Source organism: Triticum urartu, unplaced genomic scaffold (genome assembly GCF_003073215.2).
Source record: "Triticum urartu cultivar G1812 unplaced genomic scaffold, Tu2.1 TuUngrouped_contig_334, whole genome shotgun sequence".
In the NCBI taxonomy this organism is placed as follows: domain Eukaryota; kingdom Viridiplantae; phylum Streptophyta; class Magnoliopsida; order Poales; family Poaceae; genus Triticum; species Triticum urartu.
Genome location: NW_024113870.1, coordinates 1 through 14,790, shown reverse-complemented (window position 1 = coordinate 14,790; position 14,790 = coordinate 1). Strand labels below are relative to the sequence as shown.

Sequence of the window (14,790 nt, the reverse complement as noted above, 5' to 3'; positions counted from 1 at the left end):
TGGCAGTTGGCGGCGGCGGCCTATGAGAGCACGCCGGACCGGTGAGACCCATGCCCGGCAGGCGTCCTGGATGGGACCTCAGGTCTTAGATGTTATGTTTGGCTGCGATGTCTGTTTGGTATTAGGCTCAGGCTATCTGCGCCCCTTCATCAACTGGATAGGTATAGCGACAGTTTGTTGCTTAGACGGCGGCTTTAGTCTTACTATTGTATTACTTTGTAAAGTCTTGTGAAAATAATTAATAAAGTGGCCGTATGCATCGCCCAGATGCAGAGGCCGGGGGTCATCCTCCTTTTCTAAAAAAAAAACCAGGACTCCTTGGAGCAATTTCATGGAGTTTGATGGCAACAATTGTGGATGACAAGTACAGTGCAGCGCTCTCTATTATTCTTGGATCTCTTGCAGTTGCCTTCTCTGATGTTGTAAGTGAGCAGAAAAAGTATGTTCACAATATTTTATTTTTTCCTTTGAATTGATCATCAATTATGCTGGTGTAGTAGTTCTCGAAATAGGCTTTCACCCTGCTTTATAAATAAAGCAAACATCCTGCTGGTGTAGTAGTTAGTTACTCAGTTTTGTTTAATCCTTGACAGTTTGACATTCAGAAAATGATAAACCCCTTTAGGAGTACAGCTCGAATTGGTCCATAATGGGATGGTCTGATCCAATGCTTTTACTGTTTCAAGTGGAGCACAACTTGCTAGCATTTCCGTTAGGTTTGGTCATCCCCTGTAGCAGCAGTCATATGCACGTGCTATCATGACACAGCCTGATAATAGGAGGATTATGTAATTCATGATGCTCCGAATATATTTTGAACTGTTTTTTAAATCATAAGGAGCTCAACATAGATCATATATGCAATTTATTTTATGTTGATATTTGATACATTGTTCAAAGAACTCAACTCAGTATGGGCCTCACTTGTCAAAAGTTCAGAAAGAATATCTGAAATATATTCTAAAAACAGAAATATCTCCTTTCTGTACCTAATGAGCTCATCTTTGTGTTTGACCCATGTCAAGATACTAGTGTTAGTACTCGTAGTTTGTTTTGTCATTAACGAGAAGTGAAAATACTGCAGGTGGTTGATTCTATGGTTGTTGAGAGAGCTCGGGGTGAGTCACAGAGCACATCTGGATCTCTCCAGTCACTGTGTTGGGGATCTTCAGCCTTTGGGGCAATTGTGAGCGCATACTTCAGTGGTTCTCTTGTGGATACTTATGGTGTAAGGTTTGCTCCTTGGCGCGAAGGAACTTTGTAAAAGCTAATGACACCTCTCATATTACACTTCACTGATCAGGTGTTTCACTAAATGCAGATTTGTCTTTGGTGTTACAGCATTTTTACCCCTGATGACATCTGCTGTTGCAGTTCTTGTAAATGAAAAGCGTTTGCCTACTGAGGAACGTTCCATCTCACTTTCAAGTTCAAGGTTGATTGAAAGCTCTAAGCAGCAGATCAGGCAGATTTGGACTGCTGTAAAGCAACCGAACATTTTCTTGCCTACTTTGTTCATATTCCTTTGGCAAGCGACACCACAGTCGGATTCTGCCATGTTTTATTTCGTGTATGTTCAACAGACTCGATTATTTGATTACTTGATTGCTATGGATTGTTCTGTTAGACCTGGCTCTATATTCTGTAAACATACTTTTGGATTCTGAAGAAAAATATGAAGTTTCTAAGATGCTAGTGTTACAAAACTCTAAATACAAAAGGGAACAGGACCGTAAGCTACTTGGTTGTACATATGTACCTTAGTATTTTGTGTGATCGTCATCTTTTTAATATGGCTGATTATGTTACTCTATTGAATTTCAGCACAAACAAGATTGGATTCACTCCAGAGTTTCTAGGGCGTGTCACACTCGTTACATCTGTTGCATCCTTGCTGGGCGTCGGAATATATAATTCGTTCCTGAAGGCAGTTCCACTAAGAAAAATCTTTCTTGTGACAACAATTTTAGGTTCTGCCCTTGGAATGACACAGGTCCTCTTCTCTGCGTACTTATTCTAGCAGTCCTACTTACTCTTTGTTGGCAAATCATGCTTAGGTCTTGTGTGTTTCCACTTCCAGGTTCTTCTTGTCACTGGGCTCAATAGGAAGCTGGGGATAAGTGATGAATGGTTCTCCATTGGGGATTCCTTGATTCTCACAGTCCTTGGTCAGGTATGAAACATTATTGCAATGACTAGTTAACTCGAGGGCTAAGTGTTTGCATAATCTCGGTACTTGATATTAATATTATGCACCTGGTCTTGAACCGTGTCGTTTCTGCTCTCCTTTTCACATTTAGAAATTACACTTCTGACATAAACACTTAGGATGTTCAAAATTGTTCTGTAGGCTTCCTTCATGCCCGTGTTGGTGTTGGCTGCGAGGTTGTGTCCCCTGGGAGTGGAAGCGACGTTGTTCGCCACCCTGATGTCCATTTCGAACGCGGGAAGTGTCGCTGGCGGTCTGGTGGGCGCGGGCCTAACTCAGTTTCTGGGTGTCACAAGGGACAACTTCGACAATCTGGCTCTGCTGATCGTGATCTGCAACCTCAGCTCCCTGCTGCCTCTGCCTCTCCTGGGCCTCCTTCCAGATGGATCACCAGATGCTGATAATCGGCAAACTAAAGTTGATTGAAATACTTGACCTTCTCTTACAGATTAGACTCGGAGATGGTCAGATCCTGGCGTGAACTCCATCACCAGCTGGAGATAAGACGAAAACAACGGCTAGCTTTGGGCAATTGTTGGCGTGGTGCACGGCTGAGCATTGACAAGAGCACCCCCAGCAGAAGGTGAAGTTCCAGATGAACGCACCCCACGGCGTGCTCTCTCCTGTAATAAAGCTCTGCTGCTCTGCACTGCTCTGAAGATTCATGGTAGTCTGCATGCATTTCGGATGAGGTTAGCTCGGCTGGGAAGAAGATGTGTTGTCTTGCATCACCCTTGATGCTCTGACCTCTTAGGTGAATTAGACAGGGCAGATGAACTCGAAGACTATGTGTGTATATGCAATACTCACTTTGCTATGCATATATACACATATATCGTTTCTTAAGGAAAGGAAACACATGTGGAATGTGGAGCGAGTTTCCCAGGTAGCTTTTGTTGGGACCGACCGTAAAAATTATGAGCCGACTGTGAGTGTGGCATCATCGTGGGCGGTTTCTGTGGACAGCCACTACCGGAATCGCCCCCTATGCCGACGGCAAGGGCCGTCGGCATAGGCCTGAGTCCCGTCGGGGTAGACCTATGCCGACGGCCCCCGTCGGCATAGGGCCGTCGGCAACATATGCGTCGGCACAGCCAGGGAGGCCGTCGGCTTAGGCCGTCGGCAACTATCACGCCTAACGGCGGCCGCCGTCAAGTCCGCCCAATGGCTGATAGCCACGTGGCACCCCTATGCCGACGGCCTGGCCGTCGGCTTAGTCAAAACCTATGCCGACGGCCAGACCGTCGGCATAGGGGTGCCACGTGGCTATCAGCCGCTGCTCTAGGACCAGGCCTATGCCGACGGCCCTGCCGTCGGCATAATTTGAAACTAAGCCGACGGCCGTGCCGTTGGCATAGTCCTTCATACAGAGCTCCCAGTAGCTGCCACGTGGGCGCCTATGCCGACGGCCTAGCCGTCGGCACAGTTTTAAACTAAGCCGACGGCCATGCCGTCGGCATAGGCGCCCACGTGTCAGCTACTGGGAGCTCACGCTAGCCCTATGCCGACGGCCTAGCCGTCGGCATAGTTTGCTTTTGCTTTTTTTTTTTCTTTTTTCTGTTTGTTTTCAGATCAATTCAATTCAAATAGCAGCACATATCAGCAGATATATATGATGAGATAGACATATAAAACACAACGGAATATCATCCGGCACCATCACAACAATATATGCATAAGCATCATCACGCACAAGTCTCTAAATGAAAATCATCACAACCAACATAAGCATATAGAGAAGCACACAAGTCATCTAAATGATCATCACCACACACAAGTCATCTCAAGCATCATCACCACACAAGAATCATCGAGCACAGCGGAGGTCGTCACCGCCAAGACGGCCAAAGCCCAGGTCGTCAGTGCTAGCGGCAGCGCTACCGCCAAGACCGCCTCCGCCTCCGCCTCCGTGGATCGGAGTGGTCGGGCTCCGTGTCTCCAGAGTGCTGCGAAGACCGCCGCCAACGGTAGATCCACGTGTTCCCTGGATGTTGAAAAGACATATGCACGGGATATATGACTGTGTTGAAAGGCATGACATGCTTTGGGTGAATAGATTGGGGATGAACTAACCGGCGAGGGGCCAGCGTTCTGTGCCACAAACTTCTCAAAGCTCATCAGCACTGGTTGTGCTGGAGGGCATTGTGCTGGAGGGAACTGAGGACACCTGCCGGCCGCCATATCCTGAAAAGCCTGCTGCATCTGGCTATCCCTCTGCACTTGGTGTTCATAAAGCCTCTGATGCCACGCCATGGTCTCCTGGCGTGTGTACTCCATGTAGGCCTACGGTATGACAGGATGGAACTCATAAAACTACTAAATGCGGAAAATGAAGTGAGAAATGAAGATAAGAGGGAAAATACTTACAGATTGTTGCTCCTGAAAGAGGTACTGTGTACTGGTCACTGGCTGGCTCGTGCGCTGGCTCAGGCTCGGGTCGATCCGACGAAGCTGTGTGTAGGAGATACTAGGAGTGATCACAGCATCGAGAACCGCCTCCCGACCGTGCTCCTTGGGCCCCATCCTCACCACCGCCATGTCGTCCAGAGGCGCCGCAATGGGGTCAGGTGTGTCAGGATGTAACTCCAGATACGCTTCGGAGTAGGCCTTCTTCCTCTCTGCGGTCTTCTTGCCATAGTACTTGGGCTCGCCAGGCTTGGGATCCTTCCGCGTATGGGCGATCTCCCACGCCTGCATGTGTGAGAGCGGCCGCTTCAGTTTCTCCTCCTGCACCACCAAACAGAGGTTAGTCATACATAAGAAAGTGATGGTAAATAGAAGAAGAAGAATGTTTAATGGGGTTAGTCATACATTAACTGCCTTGTGGAGATAGTGGTTTCGGTTTCCCTGAGCATGTACTCCCTCCGTCCCTCGGTTAGCCTTATTTTGGGTTCTCATAGCCGCCCAGGCTCCAGCCTCATCACACCAAAGATCCACCAATGCCGCCCAGGACTCGTCTTTTCCATAACACCAATTTGGACACACCTACATAATAAAAGCATAATGGCATGTAGGTGTGTCCAAATTGGTGTTATGGAAGCATAAAGCATAAAGCATAATGTACCACAAGGTAATGAAAGCATAATGAAAGCATAATATATGAAAGCATAATGAAAAATCTTTTATACTTACCGCCAAGAACTCGGGCCTCTCCAAGGTAATGCCCATCCTCCGCGCTTCTTCCTTGGTCATCTTCACACCAAGATAGTCGTGGTAGTATGTGGAGATGGCCACATAGCGCACCTCGTACTGCATCTGGCGGGCCTTCTTCTTGCATTGGCGCAGCACGATCTGGTCCGCTCTAGCCCTGTGCTCCGGAAGAACTCGATAGAATTTCTACAATCATGCATGAAACAAGAATGGGAGAAGCCATGAGTTAAATCATTCATGAAACTAGAATGGACTTGTGCTTCTGAAGAGAACTCACCCAGAAAGTAGTGATCACGGCCTTGGCATGGGTCTCATGGTCCGCGTGGTGGGCCGCTTCCCAGTGGTCCCAGCTCGTGGCCAAAATCGGACGGTCCGGCTGCCTGACTGGATCAGGACAGTACAACCCCGGCCAATATAACTTCAGCAAGACGGTGATGAGGCCGTTGGGAATACGGACCCCTTTAGAATATATCCAGTTGCTGCAAAAGAATGAACGATTAGTATGTGACAAGAAAAATAAATAACAACCGGAATAAGCATGTGACAAGCAACATAATGAACCACTTACTCTTTTCCCGTGGGCTCAATGAGCCACTTCTGCTCCTCAGTAGCAGGAACCTGCTTTGGTAGCTTTGCGTTGCCACGCAGCCACCCCTTCGTGTCAACCCCCTTCCCGTCACCACCATCATCCCCGCCACCACCCTCCTCCTCGCCTGCCTCCCCCTCCCCAACCTCCTCCCCAACCTCCTCCCCAACCTCCTCCTCCTCCTCCTCCTCCTCCTCGCCTGCCTCCTCCTCCACCTCCTCCTCCTCCTCCTCCTCCTCCTCGCCTGCCTCACTAGAGGAGGGTACCTCACTAGAGGAGGGCCTCGAAGACAACACCCCTAAGTCGGTGAGGGTGCGCTCTTTCTGGCCGCGACCCCCTGTAGTGGCTCTCCCCCCAGCACCTCGTCCTCTAGAGGCTCTCCCCCCGCCCCCTCCTCCTCTAGGGGCACCTCTCCCTCGACCTCCCTGTGAGGAGTCATCGTCAAGTAGCCGAGGGGGAGGATTACGTGCTCGACCACTCCGACTAGGCAGGCCGACGACCTTGCGTAGGAAACCCACGCCGTCGGCCTTCCCCTTGCCCATGTTCCACGAACCTGCATTGAAAAGAGAAAAAGCAATTAGTAAATTAATGAAATGAAGGAAAAGGCATGATAATAAACACATTAATAAAAATGCATAAAAAGGCATATTCCTAAACTATAGAAAAAAATACTTGAAACGTACATCTGCTAGAACCCATATGAATCCTCACTGTTGTAACCTCTTTCTCGGTCCGTCTCATCATCACTATAAATCATATTATCTTCGTTGTCCGACGGAGGTGGAGGCTCTTCCTCGTCGTCAGCGTCTTTGTTTAACTTTTCTAGCATAAGTATGTCATTTTCATTGACAATGTTCTCACCATCATTCCGTGCATCGTCGACGTTTGGGTCCACATCATCATCACCCAATGGTCTAGCGTCATCGTTTCTAACCACATCATCATCATCATCATCAGGTTGCTCTTGATAGAACACTCCCTCGTATGTCATGGGGTTAATGTTGTAGTAATCGTCTTCATTCGGGTCTGGTAGCTTACCATGTGGCGACACCTTGAACACAACTTCCCAACCCTTTAGATACACTTTCTGGCATGGGTAAGGCAGATAATATACTTGTGTAGCTTGGGTAGCCGCAATGAAGAGATCGGCTCCGGCATAGACGGTTGATGGTTTAACTTCGACCAAACCAATGGAAGGCGTATGTTTTACCCCCTCCTGCGGATCGAACCATCGGCATTTGAACACAGGCAGACTTAGGGTCTCACGCCCCTGGCGGAATTTAACCTCGTATATATTTTGTACCCTTCCGTAGTAGTCTACTGAATTTTGACCGGGGGTGTACACTCCAGTATTTATAGTTTTGGGATCGGGGCGGCTATTTTGGTGCTCCTCTGTATGGAAGCGATACCCATTCACATCATACTTTTTACATGTCACGACGGCAGGGTCAAAACCCATGGAAACCCATCTCAATTCATCATCCATAGATATGTTCGGATCTTTTCCCTACAAGTATAATGGAAATTGTTGCGTGCATTAGTTCGGTTAACTAATAAATGTTGAAGTAGGTATTTAATAGGGGATTGTGGAAAAGTACTTTCTCCATGAACCAAGCAACAAAATTTTTACGTCCAGGGTTTCCATGACGGAGAAGAGTAAGTGCCTCCGCCTCAGTAGGAGGATTCACTCCCGTCCATTCCTCTTGAACGAAATCACTAAAAAAAGATAAGCGGTGTTAGACCGGGACTAAGTGAACATGAAACATGATGATGTGGAAGACATAAAGGAATGGTGTAGTGGTATTACCTCATCCACACTTCCTCAACTTCCTTGATGTTGTGCAAGATATAGAACATGAGGTCCTCCCACTCTTGTCGTGGCATGTTATAAGATTTCGAGGCCCCAGCCCTCCCACCTTGCGCGTTGAATAGATCGAGCCTGGGTTGATACTTGGGCTCTTCTATATTGTATCGAGGCACCTTGTTATGCAGATGGGGAACATGGTCTGGATAGTATGATGTCCTGAGGTCTGACACCTCCTCTAGGATAACTGCCTCAGCTATGGAAGCTTCAATCTTAGCTTTGTTTCCACATTTCCGTCGGAGATGCTTGTTCTGCCTCTCAGGGCCGTACTGCCAGCGATTTTGCACAGGGCCCCCCAACAATACCTCGTTCGCGATGTGCAGAATGAGATGTGTCATCGGAGTAAAGAAGCCTGGCGGAAAGATCTTCTCTAGCCTGTCATGGGAGGCTGTTAGCCCATACTCCCAGGAATGCTTCGAAGCATTTCTGGCTACAGCCATACTCAGCCTTGACTGCAATCAGTTGCGAGATGGCATCCAGCTGAGATATTTTCGCACCTGCATAAAGAGGTTTCTTCGACGAGGCCAAGACCTCCAAGAAGGCCTTTGCGGTTGCCTCCGGCTCCTCTGGTTCATTCTCTGAAGGTGTCGCATTTGCCATTTCTGCAACAATGACATCATCTAGCATGTCCCTGACCCCGTCGTCCTCATATCCATCGATGCGTTGTCGCATCACCTCCTCTCTACCACGGTCCTGCTCGGCTATGTTTATCGGCGGCATGTCAAAGTTTGGCATATATTCGTGCGTGCGAAGATGCTCACTCATGTCCGTCTAATTTCTACGGTGACGTCTGGCACATCTCGCACAGGGGCATGGTGGGATAATTCTCATTGGATGACGGAATATCTCCTTCAAATACACATCGGTTTTCGCGATCCACTCTGATGTTACTCGATTCCGACGGATAAAACCACTGTACATCCACTGATTATCTGTCATCCTCTGCTTTTTTGCAACCCACACAACATAATTAAGGATTCACTTAAATTAATCACATCAAATTTTCAGTTTCTACCGCGTTTAATCCACCTACATCTCTAATAGGTAAAGATGGGTCCTAATCCCACCCGAGAATGTGTAGATTGAGTACGTTGTCCACGCTCTACCCCGTTCCGAGACAAAATTTCGGCAACACCTCCCCGCTGTTCTCCAGATACACGTCTCGGCAAAATGCCGAGAGAATGTGCATCCGGAGAACAACAGGGAGGCGCCGCCGAAATCCTATCTCGGAACGGGGTAGAGCATGAACAACGTACCCAATCTACACATCCTCGGGCTGTCCGTGGAAAGCGCTGGACAATCCGAAAGAGCTGCGGTGATAAATATGCAATTGAATGCATATTTATCGATGCAACCCTTTCGGACGGGAGACCTAGGTTACGCGACTTGATGTGAAAATTTAATCTAGTGACATGGAAAAAAAGTGGACGGGGTCATGGAATTGCTGCTCACCCTCCGATGTAGAGGATGTAGTCGATCAAAGGAGGGACGATCCTGGACCAACACCTCCAACGTCGACGGTCACTCCACGAAGATGGGAACACCACAAATCCTGTTAATTCCATCAAGTGAAAAAAATTAGGTCTTCACCTCACATTAAACTATGAAAAAAATCATATTTTCTCAAGTGTCAATTTTGGAAGCACTTATCATATCCCAATTTAGGTAATCACCTCACATTAAGCACTAACATATCATTTTTTTAGCAAGATCATCATGATGAAATAACCACTTATCATATCCCAAATTTGAAGACATCTCACATAGCTACTTAACAACATCACAAACTGAAAATAAAAACTAAATCATGCATCCATTCATTTTGCCGAGATTCATCCATCCATCTAAGACACATAGAACATTCATCCATCTAACAACCTAACAACATCCAACATCCATCCATTCATACATCCAATAGTAGCTAAATCATGCAAAAAATGAAGAAAAAAAGACAAAGGAGTGCTAGCTCACCGAGGAGAGCGGTGTCGCGGCTGTGGAGTTGGGGCCGACGGTGTAGGGGACGGGAGGGCCGGGGCGTGGCTGGGCCGGCCAGAGAAGCACGGCCAACGGGAGGGCCAGGGCGGTGCGGCCGGCGGGGAGGTCAGGGCGCGGGGGTGGAGAGGGCAGGGGCGGCCGGGGTCGCGCGCGGCGGCGCCGGGCTGGAGAGGCGGGGACGGGGCTGGGCCGGGGTGGAGGCGAGGCGGCGCGGGGGTGGAGAGGGCAGGGGCGGGGTCGCGCGCGGCGGCGCCGGGCTGGAGAGGCGGGGACGGGGCCGGCGCCGGGCTGGAGAGGCGGGGAGCGGCGGCGCAGCGTGGGGGCGACGGGGAGCGGCGCGGGTGGAGCGGCGGCGCAGCGTGGGGGCGGCGGGGAGCGACGCAGCGTCGGGGGCGCGATAGGGAATGAGTGGAGGGGGTTCGCCCCGCGGGTGGATAAGGCAGACTATGCCGACGGCTAAGCCGTCGGCATATGTGAGGAGGCCACGTGTCACCTATGCCGACGGCTTAGCCGTAGGCATACTTTTTTATTTTTTTAATATTTTTTATTACCCACGTCACTGATCCGCGTAACGCCTACCGTATGGCCTAAGCTATGCCGACGGCTTTGCCGTCGGCATAGTTTTATTTTCCTTTTTTATTTTATATAAATTTTTTAATGTTTTCTTATAGTTATATATTTATTCTTTTTATTTTATATAGATTTTAATTTTTTTTTATAGTTATAATTTTCCTTTTTATGTATTATTATTTCATATAGATTTTTAATTTTTTTTAAACCGCTCAGCCCCCTCCTCTCCCGGAACCACACAGAGGGGAGGGGAGGGGAGGCGCCGTCTGTGACGGGGGCCACACCCCGGAGACGCGTGCTGCCTCTTCGGACATGCCACAACACCACCCCACATGTATGAGGGCCCGGTACGACGCTTCGGTGTCATTGCTACCCCCCAGGTCCCCCGTCCCGCCTAACCCTGTAGCGTTTGACCATGGGATCTAGCCCTTTGACTTTGCACGGACGGGCTTTGACCAGCAGACCTTCCCACCCGGTTTTGTTAGGTCAGCCCATAGGAACACTTTGGAGCAACATCCGGGCCAGACCAACAACAAGATCCCCTCCGTGTAGACCCGATGCGTCCGTTTCCCCCCTCCAGGTGCCGGCGGCGGCGCCGTTCGTGAGGGGGGCACACCCCGGAGACGCGTGCCGGGCGTTTGCAACCGCGACAACACTTCCAGACTTGTGAGAGGCCGCCGGCGCAATATTTGGCGGCATGCTAGCCCCCGGAGGCCGCCGGCCACAACCGTAGACGCGCGAAGGGCAATCCGCGTAGAGGGAATTTTTCGGATACTTCTCCATCACCAAAAATTATGAAAAAATACCATCGTTCCTATAGCACATGTGCCCACGTCGTGCAAAAAAAATCATGATTTTATCGCGCTCCGAGTATTTAGTAATATTGACGCCGCATCGTTACCGCAGAACGTCTACTACCGTGTCATCGCCGTCCGTGAGGGGGGCCACGCCCCGGAGACGCGTCCCGCCTGTTCGGACATGCCACCACACCACCCCGCATGTATGAGGGCCCGGTGCGACGCTCCGGTGGCATTGCTACCCCCCTAGTGCCGCCGTCCCGCCTAACCCTGTAGCGTTTGACCACGGGATCTACCCCTTTGACTTTGCACGGACGGGCTTTGACCAGTGGACCTCCCCACCCGGTTGTGTTAGGTCAGCCCATAGGAACACTTTGGAGCAACATCCGGGCCCGACCCACAGCAAGATCCCCTCCGTGTAGACCCGACGCGTCCGTTTCCCCCCTCCAGGTGTCGGCGGCGGTGCTGTCCGTGAGGGGGGGCACACCCCGGACACGCGTGCCGGGCGTTTGCAACCGCCACAACACTTCCAGACTTGTGACAGGCCGCCTACGCAAGATTTGGTGGCATGCTCGCCCCCGGAGGCCGCGGCCACAGCCGTAGACGCGCGGAGGGCAATCCGCGTAGAGGGAATTTTTCGGATACTTCTCCATCACCAAAAATTATGAAAAAATGCCATCGTTCCTATAGCACATGTGCCCACGTCGTGCAAAAAAACTCATGATTTTATCGCGCTCCGAGTATTTAGTAATATTGACGCCGCATCGTTACCGCAGAACATCTACTACCGTGTCATCGCCGTCCGTGAGGGGGGGGCACGCCCCGGAGACGCGTCCCGCCTCTTCGGACATGCTACCACACCACCCCGCATGTATGAGGGCCCGGTGCGACGCTCCGGTGGCATTGAGGGCCATGGGGGGACGGGGGCCCTGGGGGTAGCAATGGCACCGGAGCGTCGCACCGGGACCTCAACCGTGAGGGGGGCACTCCCCTGAGCCACGTGTCGGGTGCCTGCGCCTGCCACCATGCTTCCACAACCGTAGGAGGGCCCACCGCAACGCCTAGCGGCATTGCTACCCCCAGGTACCCCGTCCCGTCTAACCCTGACAAAGACGACCGCTGGGTCTAGCCCTTTGACTTTCGCCGGACGGGGTTTGACCGGTGGACCTTTTCACCTGGTTTTCATAGCCCAGCCCATAGCTAGACCCCCCAACACCGTCCCGGCCCAACCCACCCCAAGATTCCCTCCGTGTCGGCCCGACGTGGCCGTTTCCCCTCTCCGTGACATGGTGGCAGCGACGCCCGTGAGGGGGGCACACCCCGGAGCCGCGTGTCGGGTGCCTGAGCCTGCCACTACGCTTCCACAACCGTAGGAGGGCCCACTGCGACACCTCGCGGCATTGCTACCCCCCAGGTACACCGTCCCGTCTAACCCTGACACAGACGACCATCGGGTCTTGCCCTTTGGCTTTCACCGCACGGGGTTTGACCGGTGGACCTTTTCACCTGGTTGTCATAGCCCAGCCCATAGCTACACCCCCAACACAGTCCCGACCCAACCCACCCCAAGATTCCCTCCATGTCGGCCCAACGTTGCCGTTTCCCCCCTCCGGGACACGGCGGCAGCGACGCCCGTGAGGGGAGGGGCACACCCCGGAGCCACGTGCCGGGTTCCTGCGCCTGCCACCACGCTTCCACAACCGTAGGAGGGCCCACCGCAACACCTGGCGGCATTGCTACCCCCCAGGTACCCCGTCCCGTCTCCCCTCTCCGTAACACGACGGAAGCGACGCCCGTGAGGGGGCAATCGATATATATATATATAAGGCACATTTAAGTTAATCTAATTATTTTGGAAAAAAATAAAAAGGAAAAAGAGAAAATAAATAAAATATGAAAAAATATTAGAAATCTATGCCTACGGCTATGCCGTCGGCATAGCTACAGCCATAGAAGGGTAGAGCCATGGATCGATGACGTGGCATATGGCGCGGATCGATGACGTGGGACCGTCCATGGGCCAAGCCTATGCCGACGGCGAGGCTATCGGCATAGATATGCCACCCCACGGACCAGTGAGCGTTTCGGATCGTTGACGTGGCAGATCACGCGGATCGATGACGTGGCAGATATGCCGACGACCACCGTTAGGCCCCGTCGGCGTAGGCTTCACGCCGTCAAAGGATGTCGCCGCCCGGGCAGTCGGGCACACAGATATGCCGAAGACAGCCTCTATGCCGACGGCCGCCGTAGGCATATTTATTGGGATGCCGACGGCCCAACTGTGTCGACGGCCCCCGTCGGCATAGGTGGATGTATGCTGAAGGCGTTTCTATGCCGACGGCCTGACCTGTGCCGTCGGGATAGATCTGTTGATGCCGACGGGGACCGTCGACATAGATTTGGCCGTCGGCAATTGGGTAAATTCTGGTAGTGAGCTGACTGCTTTTGTCTAAACATCGAAACATTGAAGGAAGCTTTTCAATAATGATAGGAAGCTCAACTCTTACTATCAACAATCTTTGAACAATTTAGAATCTGATCAATGTACAGCTGGATGAAATCATCCAAAATCATTCCTGCAGTCTTGACAATTTACTACAGCTGTCAGTGGTAAACTACTTGGTGCCTGTGGAGGACATCAGGATGTGCACGCGGGGGAGCTGGAACAATGTGCCGCCAATGACGAGACGACATTCATCGGCAACATCATGCAGCAAAATTTTCACATTCTCTACGACCTAGCAAGCGACATCATATCTTCTAGCTGGAGGAGTGCACCTCCCTCTGATGGCGCTAAGGCTTGTAGACATGCCGCTACCCGCTAGATTTGAAAAAGGTTTTGCATAAATATACAAATCATAGACATGCGTGTGTGTATCGCTCTGCTGCTAGACTTAAACAAGGTTCAAGGCATAAGAATGTAATGATGTCACGTTGGCTTTGGTTTGCTCCACTATCTCAGATACAAGTTCAAAGTTTCTCTCTAGGAGATTCATGGCAAGAACCGAACTAAGATACCAGGTGAGATTATATGGATGGAGCATGCAAGCATAAAATTCATGAGCCAAGTTCCTTCACACATCTACTCAAACTGTTCATCCTAATGCCATGATTAACCAGTGTTCAATCTTGTTCATGGTAAACACATGCATTGGTGAATCAGCCACACACTCATGCTTGAAGCATAATAGGCATTAATCTGTGCTATCTCTAGAAATATTATATATTTGGTGTGCGCATGAGCAATATATTTAGGTGGGGGAGCTCCCCCATTCCGCAGAAAGCATCTAAAACTCCCTCAAAATTTTACTCTCAACGACGATGATATATGTATAAGGTGTGCGCTATTATATGCAGTGCGCTCGCCACCCATATGCACTACTAAAACGTGTTGTCATAAATTTATGTCACAAAGTTGCAAAACTATCGTGGATATGTTTACAGGTCTGTGGTAACTGGAATATGTCGTATTAAATTTGTTTTTAATCAGATGAGAACTATTTTAAAAAGAATGATTAGCCAAATGATAAATAAGACAATAGGCAGGTAGGTGGACAAACTCTATTACTAGAACACAAACAAATAAAAACACTTTCTTTCTCGGGGGCAACATGGG

The 14,790-nt window shown here is 50.2% G+C and overlaps 1 protein-coding gene across 1 annotated transcript; it reads left to right on the top strand.

The window, feature by feature from the left end:
• The first annotated feature begins 315 nt into the window (after positions 1-315).
• LOC125527234 (folate-biopterin transporter 1, chloroplastic-like) lies at positions 316-2,635 on the top strand. The gene is made up of 6 exons (XM_048691780.1): positions 316-422; positions 1,085-1,233; positions 1,322-1,435; positions 1,825-1,993; positions 2,081-2,173; positions 2,351-2,635. Exons 1-6 carry the CDS (start codon positions 342-344, stop codon positions 2,633-2,635), a joined length of 891 nt encoding a protein of 296 aa, XP_048547737.1. The 5' UTR covers positions 316-341.
• Positions 2,636-14,790: the final 12,155 nt, after the last annotated feature.

Coding starts and splice junctions, on each gene's coding strand:
- LOC125527234 (XM_048691780.1), top strand. CDS start 342: ATGGCAACAATTGTGGATGACAAGTACAGTGCAGCGCTCTCTATTATT. Junction 423..1,084: donor CAGTTGCCTTCTCTGATGTT/GTAAGTGAGCAG, acceptor AAAATACTGCAG/GTGGTTGATTCTATGGTTGT. Junction 1,436..1,824: donor ATCTCACTTTCAAGTTCAAG/GTTGATTGAAAG, acceptor ATTGAATTTCAG/CACAAACAAGATTGGATTCA.